At 36.6% G+C, this 17,743-nt stretch overlaps 2 protein-coding genes and 1 non-coding gene across 10 annotated transcripts in view; all 3 read left to right on the plus strand.

Moving 5' to 3' along the window:
• Positions 1 to 9,863, plus strand: part of Snurf (SNRPN upstream open reading frame) — a 128,643-nt gene extending 118,780 nt beyond the window's left edge. For 7 of the 8 annotated variants that reach the window (XM_013125668.3, XM_021223384.2, XM_013125666.3 and 4 more), the window contains exons 2-3: positions 673 to 768; positions 4,800 to 4,940. In XM_013125668.3, the coding sequence (XP_012981122.1) occupies positions 673 to 768; positions 4,800 to 4,911 (208 nt within the window). In that variant the 3' untranslated portion in view covers positions 4,912 to 4,940. Of the gene's footprint in view, positions 1 to 672; positions 769 to 4,799; positions 4,955 to 8,731; positions 8,799 to 9,719 lie in introns of those variants that run through there. The other variant, XR_005871980.1, reaches the window with a different exon arrangement.
• Positions 8,738 to 14,429, plus strand: Snrpn (small nuclear ribonucleoprotein polypeptide N). The gene is made up of 7 exons (XM_013125665.2): positions 8,738 to 8,798; positions 9,720 to 9,871; positions 10,403 to 10,514; positions 11,346 to 11,498; positions 12,136 to 12,274; positions 13,722 to 13,847; positions 13,944 to 14,429. Exons 1-7 carry the CDS (start codon positions 8,796 to 8,798, stop codon positions 13,979 to 13,981), a joined length of 723 nt encoding a protein of 240 aa, XP_012981119.1. The 5' UTR covers positions 8,738 to 8,795; the 3' UTR covers positions 13,982 to 14,429.
• A 2,470-nt stretch (positions 14,430 to 16,899) lies between these two features.
• On the plus strand, positions 16,900 to 16,971 carry LOC121134997. The gene has a single exon (XR_005872190.1). It is a non-coding gene; the product is annotated as a small nucleolar RNA SNORD107 (small nucleolar RNA).
• Positions 16,972 to 17,743: the final 772 nt, after the last annotated feature.

A 17,743-nucleotide genomic window follows, 5' to 3' on the forward strand; every position in this document is an offset into this window, starting at 1 on the left:
GTAGAACAGACTAGTTTTAAATTTAGAGGGTTCTTCCTGCCTTAGACTCCCAAGTACTGAGATTAAAGGTATACCTTGCCATAATTTTAATTGCTTTGATTAGATTATGAATATGTGTTAATATTCAGCATATACTAAAGATAAAGTTTCTAAATGAAGACTTCGTTCAGACATTTTATATTTAATTTCGTTTTTTATTAGTCTGAGTTCACAGGGCGGGGCAGCAAGCATGCTACGGAATATGTGGGAGTCAGCATAATTTCATGGAGCAGATTCCCTCCATTCATGTTTTCAAAGGTCCAGGGATTTTAGTCTCTGATTGTCAGGTTTGTACTGGTAGCTGGCAATCATCTCTGTCTACCTAGCGATTTTATCATCAGTTCTTTATTTTATTTTTCAATGTAAGAACTCATCCGAGTGTTTCTAAGTAGCTGAGGATGTCCTTGAACTTCAAATTTACGATAACCCCGTCTTTACCATTTTGGTGCTGACATTCCAGGCATGTGCCACCCTCCCCGATTGCGCATCACTGGGACTGAAGCCCTGGGCTCCTCCTGCTTCCGAAGAAAGAGATCTTGGGACCAGTCCCAATCGTAATGAATCCGTTTAAACTTTGTTTCGTGAAACGGAATGCACTTAACTAAATCATTTTCCTTTCTTTTCCTGTTTCAGGGATCGCTTACACCTGAGAAGAACTACCGAACAGCACGTGCCAGAGGTGGAAGTCCAGGTTAAACGCCGAAGGACTGCCTCGCTGAGCAACCAAGAGTATGTGAAGTTTGGGCTATGAACTAAGTCCCATAAAATTGCCATGCAAGGAAGAGATCACAGTGTTAATTGAACACCCAATATAGAAGATTTTTTTTGGTTTTTCGAGACAGGGTTTCTCTGTGGCTTTGGAGGCTGTCCTAGAACTTGCTTGGTAGTCCAGGCTGGTCTCGAACTCACAGAGATCCGCCTGCCTCTGCCTCCCGAGTGCTGGGATTAAAGGCGTGCGCCACCAACGCCCGGCCCAATATAGAAGATGTAACAATAATGAAATCCTTAATTGTCCTAGCTTAAGTCAACTTCATTTTTGTCTGTCTGTCTGTCTGTCTGTCTGTCTGTCTGTCTGTCTGTCTGTCTATCTATCTATCTATCTATCTATCTATCTATCTATCTATCTATCCACTCATACATCCATCCATCTATCTAGTTTTGGTGTAGAATTATACTGTGCAGCCCCGATGGCTTGAACTGACAGGGATACACCTGCTCCCACCTCAGGAGCACTGGAATTAAAAACATGCACTATTATGCATGACTCCTTAACTCTTATTTATTGTAATGTGACTTTTCCCCTGTCATTTCAATTATTTGTTTGTTTATTCATTTATTTGCTGTAGGAATTACATTTAGGACTTCATATAGTCTATGGAAGTGTTTTCTTTTTTATTTCTGCATGTGGAAGGGACTTTTACCTTTAGAATTTTATATTACCCACTGTTTATTTTTTAAAGGGATAATTCTAATAATTTTTATTTTATGTTATAGGTGTTTTGCCAGCAATGCATGTCTGTGTGAGGGTGTTACAGACAGTTGGGAATTGAACCCTGATCCTCTGGAAGAGCAACCAGTGCTCTTAGCCCCTGAACTATTTATTTCTCTAGCCCCTTATCTAAGATTTTTATGTTATTCCATTTTATATTCTTGTAAATGCTTTTTCTGCATTTATGGGACATGAATGTGCACATTTTCTGTTTTGACATGGATAGTCTATGCTGCCCTTGAATTCATCATAAAACAGAATAATCCTGACTATTGAACCTTCTCCACATCCCATACATTGGTATTATTTTTGTGCAATACCCTGCATGGCTACATTTAGGTTCTTTGACTAGAAGGTCTTAGCTAGCTAATTTTTAAAAAATATATTGATGAATCTTTTGATATGCAGTTTATAAATATTGACATTTGAGCCTTTAGATTATCTAAATGAACATATTTAACATTCACTAAATATTGATATATATGGAAACTCAAAGTTTGAGTGTCAAAGTTATTAAAAGTTCAGTTTCCTGTTTTCCATAGGGATAATCACTAACTGGTCTCATTTTAGGGCTTCTTCTTGGCAGTCACATGTGTGCTTATGTGGGTGTAAGAGGAGAGATGAGATTTTTGGTTCTCAACATACATGTTTGCTATCTTTTCATATTGGTCATCTAAAAATTGACTTTACTCAATTGAATGCAGAGTATAAGTGCTATATAGTAACAGCTTTTTGGGGGGTGGCAGGTTTTCTCTGTGTAGTTCTGACTATCCTAGAAGTTGTTTTATAGACCAGGCTCACCTTATTATACTCACAGAGATCCATCGGCCTCCAGAGTGCTGCAATTAAAGGCATATGCCGCCATCACCTGTTTGTTTTGTTTGCTATTGTGGGCAGTTGCTGCAGATGATATGTTGATGCCCCTTTTATATATACCCTTTATATGGCAGGACTTTTTTTTGATATTGTAGGCAACATGGTAATATTTTATGTTTTATTTTTATTTGTATATGTAAGTAGTTGTTGAAAGTTTACATACTTTAAACAACTGGTGGGAGGCATGTTTTTAATTTTTAATTTTTTGCTTTTATTTGTTTTCTCAAGGCCAGGTTTCACTGCTTGGTTATACTGGATCCTACTCTGAAGACCAGTCTGACCTCAAACTCAGAAATGTGCTTGCTTCTGCCTTTTTTGTTTTGTTTTGTTTTGCTTTTTCCAGACAGGGTTTCTCTGTGTAACAGCCTTAGTTGTCCTGGAACTAGCACTGTAGACCAGACTGACTTCCATCTCACAGAGATCCACCTGTCTCTCTGCCTCCCCAGTGCTGGGATTACAGGTGGGCACTGCCACCACCCAGTTATTTTCTCCAATTTTTAAAAATCATTCCTCCCATTATTTAAAATTAGATTTTTATTTTGTAGATTGCTTTGGAAGGAATATTTTATAAACAATTTTTTTTTGGTTTTTCGAGACAGGGCTTCTCTGTGGCTTTGGAGGCTGTCCTGGAACTAGCCCTTGTAGACCAGGCTGGCCTCGAACTCACAGATATCCGCCTGCCTCTGCCTCCCAAGTGCTGGGATTAAAGGGATGTGCCACCAACGCCTGGCCTATAAGCATTAATTTTTATATTTCTGTAAATATTTTGCTGTCTTATTGTATGGTTCCTTCAATTCAATCTTTCATAGAGCCAAAGATCTCAAAAAGATAACTCCAGAGATATTTTCAGATTTGTGATACTTAGGTAAGATTCTGTAAGGGAAGAATCATATTTGTGGTAACGGATCCATCTTATTCTTTTGTTTTAAGGAACAGGGTACTGGCCTGGTATTCACTATGTAGCTAAGATGGGTCTTAGGCTGAAAATCACAACAATCCTACCTTAACATCTTCAATATTATAGGTTCGTGCTACCACAACACAACCCCCCTCGCACACACCCAACAACCCCCCCCATGCACACACCTGGTATTTGTTTATTTTCCTCTCTGATTTTGTTTCTTGGAGTCTGATTCACCAAGTAGCCCTGGATGGCTTACAATTCACTTTGTAAACTAGTGGCGATAATCTTGTCTCTGCCTACTCAGTACTTGTGTTATAGGCACGAGACACAGTGGTACCTCAATGACTGTGGTGTTTTGCTAAGATTTTACTTTTTATATCACTAACATATATAACTCAACAAAAATCTCATCTTCATTTATTGAAATGAACTTAACTTTTTTCAGATGTCAAATATATGAGTGTACATTTTATAAAGATTTGTTTTCATCTTGTATGTATGGGTATTTTGCCTGCACATATGTGTATACCTGGTACCCACCAAGGCCAGAAGGGGGCATCCACTTCTATGGGACTGGGGTTAACAGAAGGTTTTGAGCCACCATGTGGATGATGGGAACTTAGCAGTGGTACTAGAAACAGTTGTACTTAACTATTGAACCATCTCTACAAGCCCTCATTTTTAATTTTAATGTGTGTTTGTGTGTGTGTCTGTGTGTTTATGTTTGTATTTGTGAGTATTTGTATGTGTGAGAGAGAGACAGAGAATCCATGTGTGTATGCACACTTTGAAATAGGTTCTTACCATGGCACAAGCTGATTCTATTTGTACATTCTAGGTAGTGCAATAACTGACAGGCCATTTATTTATTGAAATAGGGTTTCAGCTCATTTGTAAATGACTATATAATAAGAAAATTACTGAGCCATTCCCAGTACACTTCCTCTGTTCTGGCATTATAGACATGTGTGACCAAACTTGGCATTCTGATGACTCTGAAGAAGAAATTTTTTTCTCAAATCTCTATATTATGTGTAAGTACTCTATGACATATAGGGAAAGAAAAGTGTGTTGGGACAGTGGAATAATTTTCCCATTTGCCTCGATAAGTGTATTAGGTAGTATCTTCTTGGGAGGATAAATCCCTTACCTCATTACAAGTATTGCTTCCACATAATATAATTGGAAAATGAGTGAATATTGTATTGATAGTTTATATGAGTACTCTAGGATACATTCATATACTGAATACATATCTAGTGGTGATGATTGATTCTTGTGGGCAGAAATCCCCTTTTGGTACTTACACTGCCTAACTCATTGTATAACATTGTGCTCAGTACCTAAATGTTGATCTTTAAAAATGCCCCTTTGTGGTGACCTTTTTTTTTAAGTAGGTTCTTCATAGTAAAAGTATCTACTTTCATTCTGATTGTTATCTGTATCGATAAATGTATTTCTGTGATTAAAGATATTGTGTACTTGCTATAGGTGCCACCTGTACCAGCGACGTTCTCAGCAGCAGCAGCAGCAAGTTCCTGTGGTGGATTTCCAGGCAGAACTGAGACAGGCATTTTTAGCTGAGACACCAAGAGGTGGTTAAAGCCGTGTTGAAACATCAAGGAGGTGGAAATCAAGGAAAACAGGTTAGAGTTAATTCCAAAACTGGCAGAAATGAAAAAAAAACCAATAGGGTATCTAGAGTTTTCTTGAAAACTTTATATAATAGCAGTATACACATTTTGTACAATGAACATAGCGAATAACATATCAGAATAATTATGATTTTAATATACCTACCTTTATAAGTATCATGTTTTCATATAATACTTTGAATGTATTAAGGAAATTTTAATTTTTTTCATTAATCTTAAACAATATAAGAATCATCCTTCAAGACAGGTGATAGTGGTGCACGTCTTATCCCAGCACTTGGGAGGTTGAGGCAGACGGATCTCTGTGAGTTCAAGGCCGGCCTGGCCTACAAAGCTACACAGAAAACCCTTTCTCAAAACCAAAAAAGGAAACCTATTTCATTTAATTTATTAGTGAATGTCATAATACTGTCTTGTGAGATAATTTTCTCTGTTAATATTTAACAAAATGTTATATTAGCTTTTATTGCCTTAGTGAAACAGTGAGCTGGTTATGAATATACTGAGGTGTTTATTTTAATTATTAATTAGTAGACATAAAATTCTCAAGAGTATATTTTACAATGATAACTTTAACTATTTTTTCACTTTGGCATTTTCTCAGTGTAATTGCTTTTGAATCAGCACATAATGTGGTAAAAATATTATCCATAATGTTTTTTGATACAGATTTACTTTTGCAGTCTTTAAAAAAAACTACTATAATGTGCTTTGATTCGTTTGGCAGATAATTTTATTTCTTTTAGGCCAATATATTTTTGTTTGTTTTCTGAGACAGGGTTTTTCTGTGTTGTAGCCCTAGTCACTCTGTCAACCAGGCCACAAACACACCTACCTTTGCCACCCGAGTACTGGGATTAAAAGTGTGTGCCGCCACCACCACCGGGCTCTATTTTTTCTAAATATAAAATATTACATGTATGATTTTTTTGCATATCTGTGCAGCGTGTGTATACAGAGTCAAGGAGAGGGCATCAGATGTTCTAGAAACTGGAGTTGGAGACAGCTGTGAGATATCACATTGGTTAAACTTAGGTCCTCTGGAGGATGAGCTAGTATTCTTAACTGCTAAGGAAACTCTATGCCCCAAACTAGTTTATTTGAACAATTTCACATAATTATATTATTTATATTTAGCATGGTTCTTCATATACTCCATCTGCCCTTTTTGCGTTTTTTGAGGTTGCAAACTCTGGATTCACTCTGGTCAAGAAAGCCTCGAACTCTATCTCTACCTGCCTTTTTGAGCTGAATGGTGAAACTATAGGCATATACTGTGATGATAGAGTTATTTTTCAGGTTTCATTTATTTATTCAGACGGGATCTCACTACACACGCTTGGCTGGCTAGAACTCATTTTGTAGAACAGGGTTGGGTGGAACTAACAAAACTGCCTGACTCTGCTTCCAGAGTACTGGGGTTAAAAATGCGGGCCATCACACATGCTGTTTCATCTCTTTATTTTAAAAGTTTATTTTATGTTTGTGGTGTTTTGCATGCATGCATGTCTATGTGCCAAGTGTGGACAGAAGAGAGCATCAGAAATGGAGTCAGAGATGTTTGTGAGCTGCCATGTAGGTGCTGGAAATTGGAGCTGGGTCCTCTGGAAGAGCAGCCACTGTTCTTAACTGCTGAGTAACCTCTTCATTTATTTATTCTTTCATAATTTATTTATTTTTTAAGACAAGTTCTCACTATGTTGCTGTGACTGATCAGGACATTTTTATGTAGACCAGATTGTCCTCAAACCCATAGACCTCTTCTCTCTGCCTCCCAAGTGATGTGATTAAAGGCATGTGACACTATGTCTAGCATTCTTTGCTATCTTCATAGATGTGTGCAGTGTATTTAAATCTTATCCAGTCACAACTCTTCCAGTTTAACCTATCTTGAGCCTCCTATCAGGTTCTCCTTTTAATTTCCTGTTCTCATTTTTAAATAAATTTAAGTAACTTACTGTGTTAATATACTGCTACTTACTGAGGTTTGGGCTAGAAGTTACATCACCGAAGTAAACTGACATCCTTACTTCCACTAGTTTTTAATTGCCAGTTGTGTGTAAGGAAAGTACGGGTTCTTCAAATCTATACCATCCATGTTGGAATGTTGACTGATTAAATCTTGTGCAGGCATTCAAATATATTTGCTATAAAATTCCTGCCTTTTACAGAAGACACTATTTCCAAGAAGTACTCTGAGGCCCTAATCTTTCTACCCCTTTTGAGATGGAAGGTGTATGATAAAACTTAGGACTGAGCATTCCACTGTAGTTTATTTTCAGTACTTTGACCAATTACAAGTCTATTAACTACCAAATACTGTATAAAGAAGCTTCTCTGATAAGAGATAAGAAATGAACTGTTCTATGGGTATAAGGTTAAGTATTTAGAGAGCAGTTTGATACTGTGTCAATTTGACAAGAGTTGTAGCTTCCCTCATAGTACCTATATTTTCCTCTGCTATAGGGTTCTGGGCCAGGTTTTAGTACCAGGCATGACTGTCTGTTAAGTGAGTCTTAAATTTAGTTATCTAGTGAAATAAACGTTATGTGTTTTCAGGAATCTAGAGGCTAAGAAGGCAGCAAAATTCTCTGGATCTTGATATGTAGACAGTAATAAGTTCCCATGTGGCTTTTAAGAACTGAACTTGGGTCCTCTGCAAAATCATAGCAGGATCTCTCAGCCCACTGGACAATCTCTCCATTTAGTCAATTTAGCTGGGCATGATCTTGCATGCCTCCAATCAAAGCACTTGGAATGCACAGACGGGTGGATATACATTATGAATTCCAGTATGACCATAACCAGCATAAACTATACTTGTTTCTTGATGGGAAAAGATTATGCATCTTGAGTTTTTTAAGGGGGAGCCTACAATTTTAAACATGTTAGGCCAAAAAGTAGATTTTGAACTAAAGAGTAAATATGACACTAATACATTTTGGGACCAAAAAGGTGCAAGTTGTTTTTGAAATATTTCAATATTTTAAAAATAAATATTTGATTCTTAATGTGGTTTAAAAAGATAGTCCTTTGGTAAGGAATTTCCTTGCAAGACGGAAGACCTGGTTTCCTAAGCACTAGTAACAGGGATCTGAGAGATACCTCTTTTGGTTTCTGCAGAAGACTGGGGTTTGGTCCTAGGACCTACATGGAGGCCACTAATAGCGGCAAGCAACTTCAGTCCCCAGGGATTCATTGCCATTTTCTGATGTTGAGCAATAGGATAAAGATGAAATCTGTAAAACCACTGCTAGAAAGTGGCAGACAGGTGGATTTCTGGAAGTTAAAGTAGGCTCTACATTTATATGTTAGCCAGATAGGACAACAATATTGTTATTTGACCTCTAATGCATCCACTAACTTAAATCTGTAAAACCACTGCTAGAAAGTGACAGACAAGTGGATTTCTGGAAGTTAAAGTAAGCTCTACATTTATATGTTAGCCAGATAGGACAACAATATTGTTATTTGACCTCTAATGCATCCACTAACTTATACACCCAGGAATTTTTGCAATACTGGTAGCCAACTGGTCTCATAGATCTCAAGGGTGAAATTAATATTAAGACAGGGATGGAGTTCTTTGTTAGATATTAAAGCACCGGTATTTATGAAGATAGGCTATTTGAAAATTGTTTTTTTAAAATAATATACTAAGGTACAATTATAATGTTCTTCCTTTTGTAGCACCCATCCATTGTCTGTAACGCTTCAGTCAAGCTTACATTGTGTCTAAGTGAACCTGCATTACACCTTCCTTTATAGCCTTCCCCCAAGTATTAAGGACCTTGAAATTTCACTGTCAAGTGGCCCTTGTGGAACAACAATCATGGTAAGCTGTATAGCTACTACCATGTCCTCAAGTCATAGTTTCTCATTATGTGTAGTTTTTTTTAGGTACCAAAATTTAGAAATAGGAATTCATCCATAGGCATGTATGCTCATTGTATGACAGTTAAGTGATAGCTGTATTTGTCACGTTAATGGAGATCTAAAGCTTTTGAAAGGATACCAAGGGATGGTCTTACCATTTAGTTTTAGTCAATGAGTATAACCTTAAGAGACCACCATACATATGGAGGACTCTTAGATTCAGTTGCAGAACATAACTACCCAGGAATACCAGCTTTTCATTTAATTAATACAGAAATAAAGGTAGATAAGGGGAGATTTTCCCAAATCTGGCATACTGTGGGTCTGAAAGTATGACACATTAGCAAGGGAAAAGATGTAGCTTCCAATGCCAAAGTGTTGTGTTTGATACTTAAAACCCTGGCAATTTGGTGGGAGAGGTAGGAAGAATAAGAGCTCATGATCATTATCAAGTTCAATGCCAGTCTTGTTCCTTAGTTACTGTCTTAATAAAAGGATTTTAGTAATGGTTACGGGTAGGATGGATTCAAGGAGGCATTGGAGAGAGAGCTAATTATGAATTACATGAGTTGGTGGTATTTACATTTTTTATTGTGGTAGTCTTTTTAGGTTTACAGGAATAGTTTAGAGGGCATGTACTCTGTTTAAGTTTATGGTCAATTTTATAATCCTATTAGATAGGAAAGGCCCTTAATTAGGGTTCTGAGGAGTGCAGGAATATTTAAAGTGTTTCCTAGTCAAGTTGATATTTCAGAATTGAGACAATTCAGAGGAATAAAGGGAGACAATTAAATACACCTTTTTGTAGACATAGGTAATAAACAGAAAGAAAACTAGGCTACGGATGAAGTTACCATTGATACTCCCTTACTACTTGCAGACTGTGGGTAAGAGTAGCAAGATGCTGCAGCACATTGACTACAGAATGAGATGTATCCTGCAAGACGGAAGAATCTTCATTGGCACTTTCAAGGCTTTTGACAAGCATATGAATTTGATCCTCTGTGACTGTGATGAGTTCAGGAAGATCAAGTAAGGCTTGTTTGGGTCATGAAGTGGGAGGGAGGCAGGGGCAGGAGGTATACTTGAGCTGGGTGACTGAAGTGGTGCAGAAACGGTAACATGGCCATTCTTATTTTTCTTTTCAGAAATAGATCAGATCCTTGTATTGTATCCATATCATTGCATGCATGCAAATGATGTTGACAAAATTAAAACTTACTCAAATAGTCTGATGTCAATACTGTAGTTACTTCTAATGCACTAGTAATTTTAGTATAATTGAGACTTCAGTTTCACCTACCTTAAAAGGCTTTGTCATGACAATCACATCTATTTTGAAGCAGAAGATCATTTTAGGTATTTGTGTAATGTCAAGGGAACATACATAGGAAAATAATTGTACTATTTAAGCATGGTTAATAAGTTCACAGAGTAATTCGGCAGATAAATTACTGTTACATGAGAAACTTAGCACCAGTTTTTGTCTTAATTGATACCATTGATATGTAAAGATCACACAAAAAGTGACTTTACTAATGTTTATTGACTTCTGCTTTGTAGGCCAAAGAATGCAAAACAGCCAGAGCGTGAAGAAAAGCGGGTTTTGGGTCTGGTCTTGCTACGTGGAGAGAACCTGGTATCCATGACTGTGGAGGGGCCACCTCCTAAAGATGTAAGGAAGATGCAGGGCAAGAATTGCATCTTTGCCTTTAATTCATAAAGAGCAGATCAAGAATGTGGATAACACTTTGTTACTTTAGTGTCTTATCGATATACAGTAGAGGGACTTGAATTGTGTGTGATCAAAATATACCTAGTACTTAATATGAGTAATTGGTTCAGTTGTATCTTTAGGGAAGAAGGATTTTTTTTACTTCACCTATATGCTGGGTATTCCCTAGGAGTGAGTTTTTTAAACAATAAAATGTTTCAGTTTACGTTACCCTATTTAGGGAGTAATATTTTTATATGTGTTTTTGCACCTATAGGGAGTGATTAGCAAACACAATATAGTGGTCCAAATCTAAAGAACGAACACTGGACAAACTGGACACCCTCTTACGTGTGAACAAATCTGCACAGTAAAGTCCTACATTTTAGACTTGGTCAGCTTACTTTATTTCTCCTTTCTGGTGTGTTAAGAAAGGATATACTTCTTAATTTGCCCAAAACAGTTCTAATGTTCTGGCAACAACATGCTGATTGTATTACCTGGTAAACTGACTATGAGAACTGCAAAGAAAGAAGGCACAAGTCAAATTTTAGGGGGGTTAAGTTGGTGGTCTAGGAGTTGACTTGTTTAATCTAAGGATATATGTTCACAATTTGATATTAGCTATTCCAAATCTGAAGGTGACTATACAGTATCTGTTGCGTTATTTGTATTTAGAGCTAATAAAGGAGCTAGGATTCTAAAATGTTCCCTTTGAATAAAATCTCTCACATTTGAACACAATGGACATGCTGTTTAAGATTCAAGTTTTTTTTCTTTTGTGTGTTTCAGACTGGTATTGCTCGGGTGCCGCTTGCTGGCGCTGCAGGTGGCCCTGGGGTTGGGAGGGCAGCCGGCAGAGGAGTACCAGCTGGTGTACCTATTCCACAAGCTCCTGCTGGATTAGCAGGTCCTGTCCGAGGAGTTGGAGGTCCATCCCAGCAGGTAGGACAAGAACAAGGTTTCCAACTAATGACAAAATGGAACAAGAGACTAGACTGAGGAAATGGTGGAAACATAAGTGTGTACCTATACCATTTAAGTTGTATATGTCCTAGAAAAACATACTCAAGTATGTATAAGGAAGAGACAAGGATATGCTACCTAAAACACTTTGAATTGATAAGCAAAGAATTATTTAGCTGTGTATGCCAGGTTGAGAAATCAAAAGCTTATGAAATTGTGATACACCAAGATTTAAAGGCATGAGGCTGAAGGTAGATGTAGTAGTACCTGCCTTTGGCTTCTGAATTCTGGAGAGACACATATCTCTGAGATCCAGGGTAGCCAGGACTACATAGAGAGACTGTGTCTCTAAAATGACAAACAAACAAACAAACAAAACCTAACAACTATGCCACAAAACAAAACAAACCAGAGCCCCAAAACTTCAACACATCAGGATACATGCATGCTTTAGCATGCTTAAATTCCTGGATTTATTCCTCATCAGCTTAAAACTAGAGTAAGATAAGTACAAGATACAGCAATTAATATTTGTAATAGGACATAGTTACTGATTCTGTTTATGTATTGGAAAATGAGCATTCCTCATCTTTGTCTGTTTGGTCTAACTTTTCAGGTCATGACACCACAGGGAAGAGGCACTGTAGCAGCTGCTGCAGTTGCTGCCACTGCCAGCATTGCTGGAGCTCCAACACAGTACCCACCAGGGCGTGGAACACCTCCTCCACCCGTAGGCAGAGCAACCCCACCTCCAGGTAAGGATTTGGATTTCTAAGAGATTCTGTCATCTTGAGGAAATGCCATCCCAAAGTACTTTGAAAGAGGTAAGGCATCATTTCCTTGCCTTGCTACAAGTTTAGGATCTATGATTCTAATTTTATTATTTTTTATTGAAAATAGTTTTGCTTCTGTAATTCTGATTATGGTTCCCCTCCTCCAACACCTTCTTACTTCCACACTTCCCCAAATTGACATCGTTCCTTTCTCTCACTAAAATATGAGCAGGCATCAAAAAAGCAGTAATAAAATAAGGTAAATTAAAACCAAATAAACGAGGTTAGGACAACAACAACAACAACAAAAAAGAAAGAAAGAACTAAAGTAAAAGCAGAAGAAACATATACAGATACCTAAAACACATTTGGGGACACACAGAAAACCCATAAAAACAAAGTGAAAGCATAAATATATGACTAAAAGATCTATAAAGTTAAGAATCATTAATATTCAGACGAAGCCTTATGAGACAATACCCCTCCAAATTAGTTGAGTCAGCTTTGTGTCGGGAATATACTGCTGGGCATTGAGCCTGTCTTTAACTGTGGTTTTTATATCCCTTGGGACTCTTCATTTTTCCTTTGCAAATGGTTATCAATTGGGAATAACATCTGGGTAGGTATGAGGACCTGTGTCTTCTTCTGTTTTCAGTACTGGTACTCCCGTATGGCTTATAATTATACAGGTTCTGGATGCTAATACTATCTCTAAGTTCCATCTTCATCAGTCCTGTTGTGTCTCAAGGGACTTTTTTCCTTAGAGCCTTCTATCCTTACTGACTCTTACAAGCTCTTTCCTCTTCTTCATTAGAGTTTCCTGAGGTCCAAGGGGAAGGATTTGATGGAGGCAACACATTTAGAACTGAAAATTCCAAGGTCTTTCTCTCTGCACTTTGTCTGTCTATGGGTCTCTAAATTTGTTTCCATCTACAGGAGGAAGAAGCTTCTCTGAAGATGGTTGAGCAAGTCACTGATCTATGAGTATAGCAGAATGTTATCATAGCTACATTTATTTAATGGAATATTAAGATTTTGTTTCCCCTAGGTTCATGACCTGTCTAGATTCCTGGTAATCTAAGGAGCTTTGTCTGGGACAGGTTCCAATTCAAGGAGTAAAGTTTAAACCCAACCAAATAATGTTTAGTTAATCCTGCTGTCTTTGCCACCAGTGTGTACTAGAAAACCTTTCTGCCAGGTCACCAATTTAGATCACAAGGTTTGAAGCTAGACTTACATGACGTGATGTACGTGAAAGATTATAGAATCAGGGGAATTAGGTTGGCACTCTGGTATTAAAGTATAAGGGACATTATTTCTCATTAACCATATTGGTTCATTTGTTTAACCATTGTTTTGTGCAAAATCATAAGAGCATTATTTACTGAGCTGACACATGAAGGGATTACATATGGCTGTCATTTTACAGGAATTATGGCTCCTCCACCTGGTATGAGACCACCCATGGGCCCACCAATTGGCCTTCCCCCTGCTCGAGGTACACCCATAGGCATGCCCCCTCCAGGAATGAGACCCCCACCACCAGGAATTAGAGGTTAGTGGCTATGATAGGATCTGGGAATCCCATCCAGATCCTTTCATATTTATATACTCATGATAACTTTAATGGAATTTTGTTTTTCCTTTCTAGGCCCACCTCCCCCAGGAATGCGTCCACCAAGACCCTAAGATATGGTTGATAAATATCAGCCTTACCTTTTCCCCTGCATTGCGTCTTGTGAAATTGTGTAGCCTGCAAGCTTTTTGACCCCTCCTTACTGCATTAATTATAGCTAAAGCTAATAAATGCATAGAGCAATTGAATTGAGGTTTTTCTTTGTCAATTTTGTTAGAGTCAGAGTGAACCTTAATATGTTTTGTGTGAAATTATTGTAAAAGAGGTAACTACAGACATGCTGTTTCCTCAAGCTGTTAACTTAGGATAAAGTAGTTGTGATATTTTTTTTCCTGATTCCTGACACTTATTTCATGCATTAACTTACTGGTCAAAATATTGAAGATAACAAAGTTAAGAATGTAATTTGCTAATATTCACATGGCACTATGGTCACTTTAATATGTCACATTTAAAGATATGTGGAGACAGTGAATCAGATTATTAAATGCACTTAAATTATGGCAGTGGCATGTTTTTATTATGGTCATTAATTAAAACATTTGGGATACAAGTTAATGCTTTTGAGAATGGTTTTACTTCATTGATCATGGTTTACAATTGTTTGTAATTCATATCATATGAAAGACCTGATCTAGGAATGAAATCTATTATGGTAAGTATTAATCTACCAAACCAAAATAAGGGTCAGTGCCTGGGCATTGGGAAATAAGGTTGTGCATGCTTGATATAAGCATATGGAGCTCTAACTTTCATATTAAGGTTATATCTGTTATCACCATTAATGTAGTATTCACTACATGTATTGAGGGAAGCAGATATCTTTATATCTTTGAATCATAGTAAAGAAATTCCTTGGTAAATAAATTTAATTTCAATTAGTCATCAAAAATAGGTATTTTACAGTGGGAAGACATTCCTAATGATGAGTAAGTTACCTATTTTTAATTAAAATTAAAAACCTAATACGTGACTGTTATATTTATATCATTTCCACCTGTCATTCCCACTTAGTTATTCTCATGTACTCCAAGCATGCTCAATTTCTTCACCATCTGTAACTATACACACATGCATGCATGCACACACACATGTGCACACAGATACATCAAAGCAATTAGGTTCATTTTGTTTCTTATATACATCTGTTTAGGTTCATCACTTGTGTTAGGTATAATATTGTTGCTTTTCTCTGAAGTAAACTGATTCTTCCTCAGTTGTCAGTCATAATTCTTCATCTATGTGGTGTCTGAAATTTCATGTATGTAGTTTCTCTGTCATGTCTAGAGGTCTTGGTAATGAAGCCATCTTCCATGTTCTGAACACTGGTTAACAAGAGGCTCTAGGATTTAGGCATGAGTGAGAACAGTATATTGAAAAAAAATATATTGTCTGATACCTGAACTAAAGGCAACCTCCCACTTTCTTTGCAAGTTGAAAGTGAATTATAAAATTCATCTTAAAAAGATGTTTTACTAGTAGCAGTGATATTCTCATGACTGTATCTTTCTGGGAATGTCAAAAGAGTGTTGTTTACTAGTGACAATTATGTAATATAGACTACTATAAAAATGTTACTAAGATTTTATACAGATTGGACATATGAATCCACATGCTAGTCTTTAGGATTCCACATACTTCTGATATTTGATTTTCTACTAAGAAGGCATCCTGCATTTTTCTTCCAGAGTAATTTAATACAGGCTGACCTCAAACCTCATAGGCAAAAATGATCATAAGCTCTCATCCCTCTTCCTTATCCTCTTAAATGCCAATATGACAGACATTTCTAGCATTCCCTACCTCATCATACTTTTTCATGAGTGCATGTTGCCTAAAATAGTTGGGCAACAGATTTCTCATAGATTTCTGTGCATACTCATTATGATTGTCTCCATAAATATCTTTTTTTTCCATAAATATCTTTGTTGGAAAAATTTAAATTTCCTTCCTTCCTTCCTTCCTTCCTTCCTTCCTGCCTGCCTTCCTTCCTTCCTTTCTGTCTCTGTCTCTCGGTGTCTGTCTCTCCCTCTTTCTCTTCCTCTCTCTCTCCCTCTCTCTCTCACTTGGACTTTTTCTGTAGACCAAGCTGGCTTGAACTCAGTTATCTATTTTCCTATGATTCCCTAGTGCTGAGATTGAACCCATGCACCACCACCATATCATTAATTTTCTCTTTAGCAAAGCATATGGAGGTTCTATTATGGGAAAAAGTGAGGAAACACATGTACACAGCTAGAAAAAAAAACATTGTGCCTAGCATGCATGAATTCATGAGTGCTATTTCCTAAACATAAGTAAGTTGCCTTGGTACACCCCAACATTAGGAAAGGAAGTCAGGGAGATTAGTAACTAGTTCAGGTTCATGGCTATATATTTATCAGACAGCAGTTTATAAGTTATGAAAACTTTCAACATATTAGTCCTTAATTATGACCCGTCCAATTATTCTTGAAAGTTTGACATAAATATAATGGGAACTGGTTTCTTAATAATTCTTCTAATAGGGCACTGGAGGTAGACTATAAATTCTAAAAGTGATAAAACAATGTGAAATTATTTTTAAAAGGTGAAATGTTTAAAATTTAGAAATTGATATTATGTTTTATTCTTTTTCATGCTTATATTCTACTTCATGTTTATCATGTGTCATCTCAGATTATTGATTTTATATTCCATATTAAGGTGTACTGTTTATTCTTTTTGTAAAAGAACAGTGTCTAATACTGAAATAGTATATATCTATGTTCATGTTATTTCAGTCTCATGTGATATCCTTTTGTCAATATAGTTGATGACTGAAAAGAATTTCATCAAAGAATGTTATGAAGTTTCATGAGACTGAATACCACCCTCTAGTATTATAACAAGACTGTAAATACTAATAGCTGCATTTAAGACAGAAACATAAAACATGCAAGGTAATGTAATCTTTTGATTAAAAAAGATCATTTTACAGAGGCCTTGATTAGGTTTATGATGACATAGGACCTTGCCTGATCATAATGATTTAAAGAAATGAGCTTGAAATAATTCTGAAATCTAGTCAATGTGCCTCATTACATATTATATTGCTTATCACTCTCAATAGAAACTATTTGTTTAGATGGGCATAGTGGTACATACTTATAATCCCAGCACTTGAGGCTGAGATGATAAATACAAGTTCCAGGCCACGCTATGTTGCATAACATGATGCTGTATTAAAAATGAAACCAAATAATCATGGATATGAAAACATTGCATCCACAAACCTGGAAAGTGCTGTATTGCTTTTTTCCATTTTCTCCAATATCTTTTCATAAATGTTTTGAGATAATTTGTTTCTGCATTTTGTATTTTGTTGAAAGCAAAACATGAAATGTCCATGGATCACAAAAGGCATAGGCACCTGTTGATATGGAACTAAAACATGGGTAAAAAATGGAGCTCCCAAGTCTTGACAAATGGAACGATCATTCTGGATTTGTAAGTGATATCAATCAGGAGGAAAGGGTAATGTTTACAGAGCATGTACTTTGTGGAATCTGGTGAGTATGGCAAGAGGCCATTGTTCTGATTTCTACATTTGATTAAGTTGCTCTGATACCATCATAACAAATGTTATCATATTATTAGTTACTGAATAAATGCAGTGGTTTGTTGTTATTATAAATTTTGTATGTCAGAAAATATGCTTTAAGGGATATATATATCACTTAGAGCATATATATATATATATAAATATTAAGAATCCATGACTATTTGGCGACTGTGTCAATACTCTAATATTAACTCTAGCTATTTGTATAATGTTTAAATATTTGCCTACATTT

Source organism: Mesocricetus auratus, unplaced genomic scaffold (assembly GCF_017639785.1).
Source record: "Mesocricetus auratus isolate SY011 unplaced genomic scaffold, BCM_Maur_2.0 Super-Scaffold_100030, whole genome shotgun sequence".
NCBI lineage: Eukaryota > Metazoa > Chordata > Mammalia > Rodentia > Cricetidae > Mesocricetus > Mesocricetus auratus.

Excerpts from the sequence above, each read along its gene's own strand:
- Snrpn (XM_013125665.2), top strand. Across the intron at positions 11,499-12,135 it reads TTGGAGGTCCATCCCAGCAG|GTCATGACACCACAGGGAAG; the intron begins GTAGGACAAGAA and ends CTAACTTTTCAG. Across the intron at positions 12,275-13,721 it reads CAGAGCAACCCCACCTCCAG|GAATTATGGCTCCTCCACCT; the intron begins GTAAGGATTTGG and ends GTCATTTTACAG.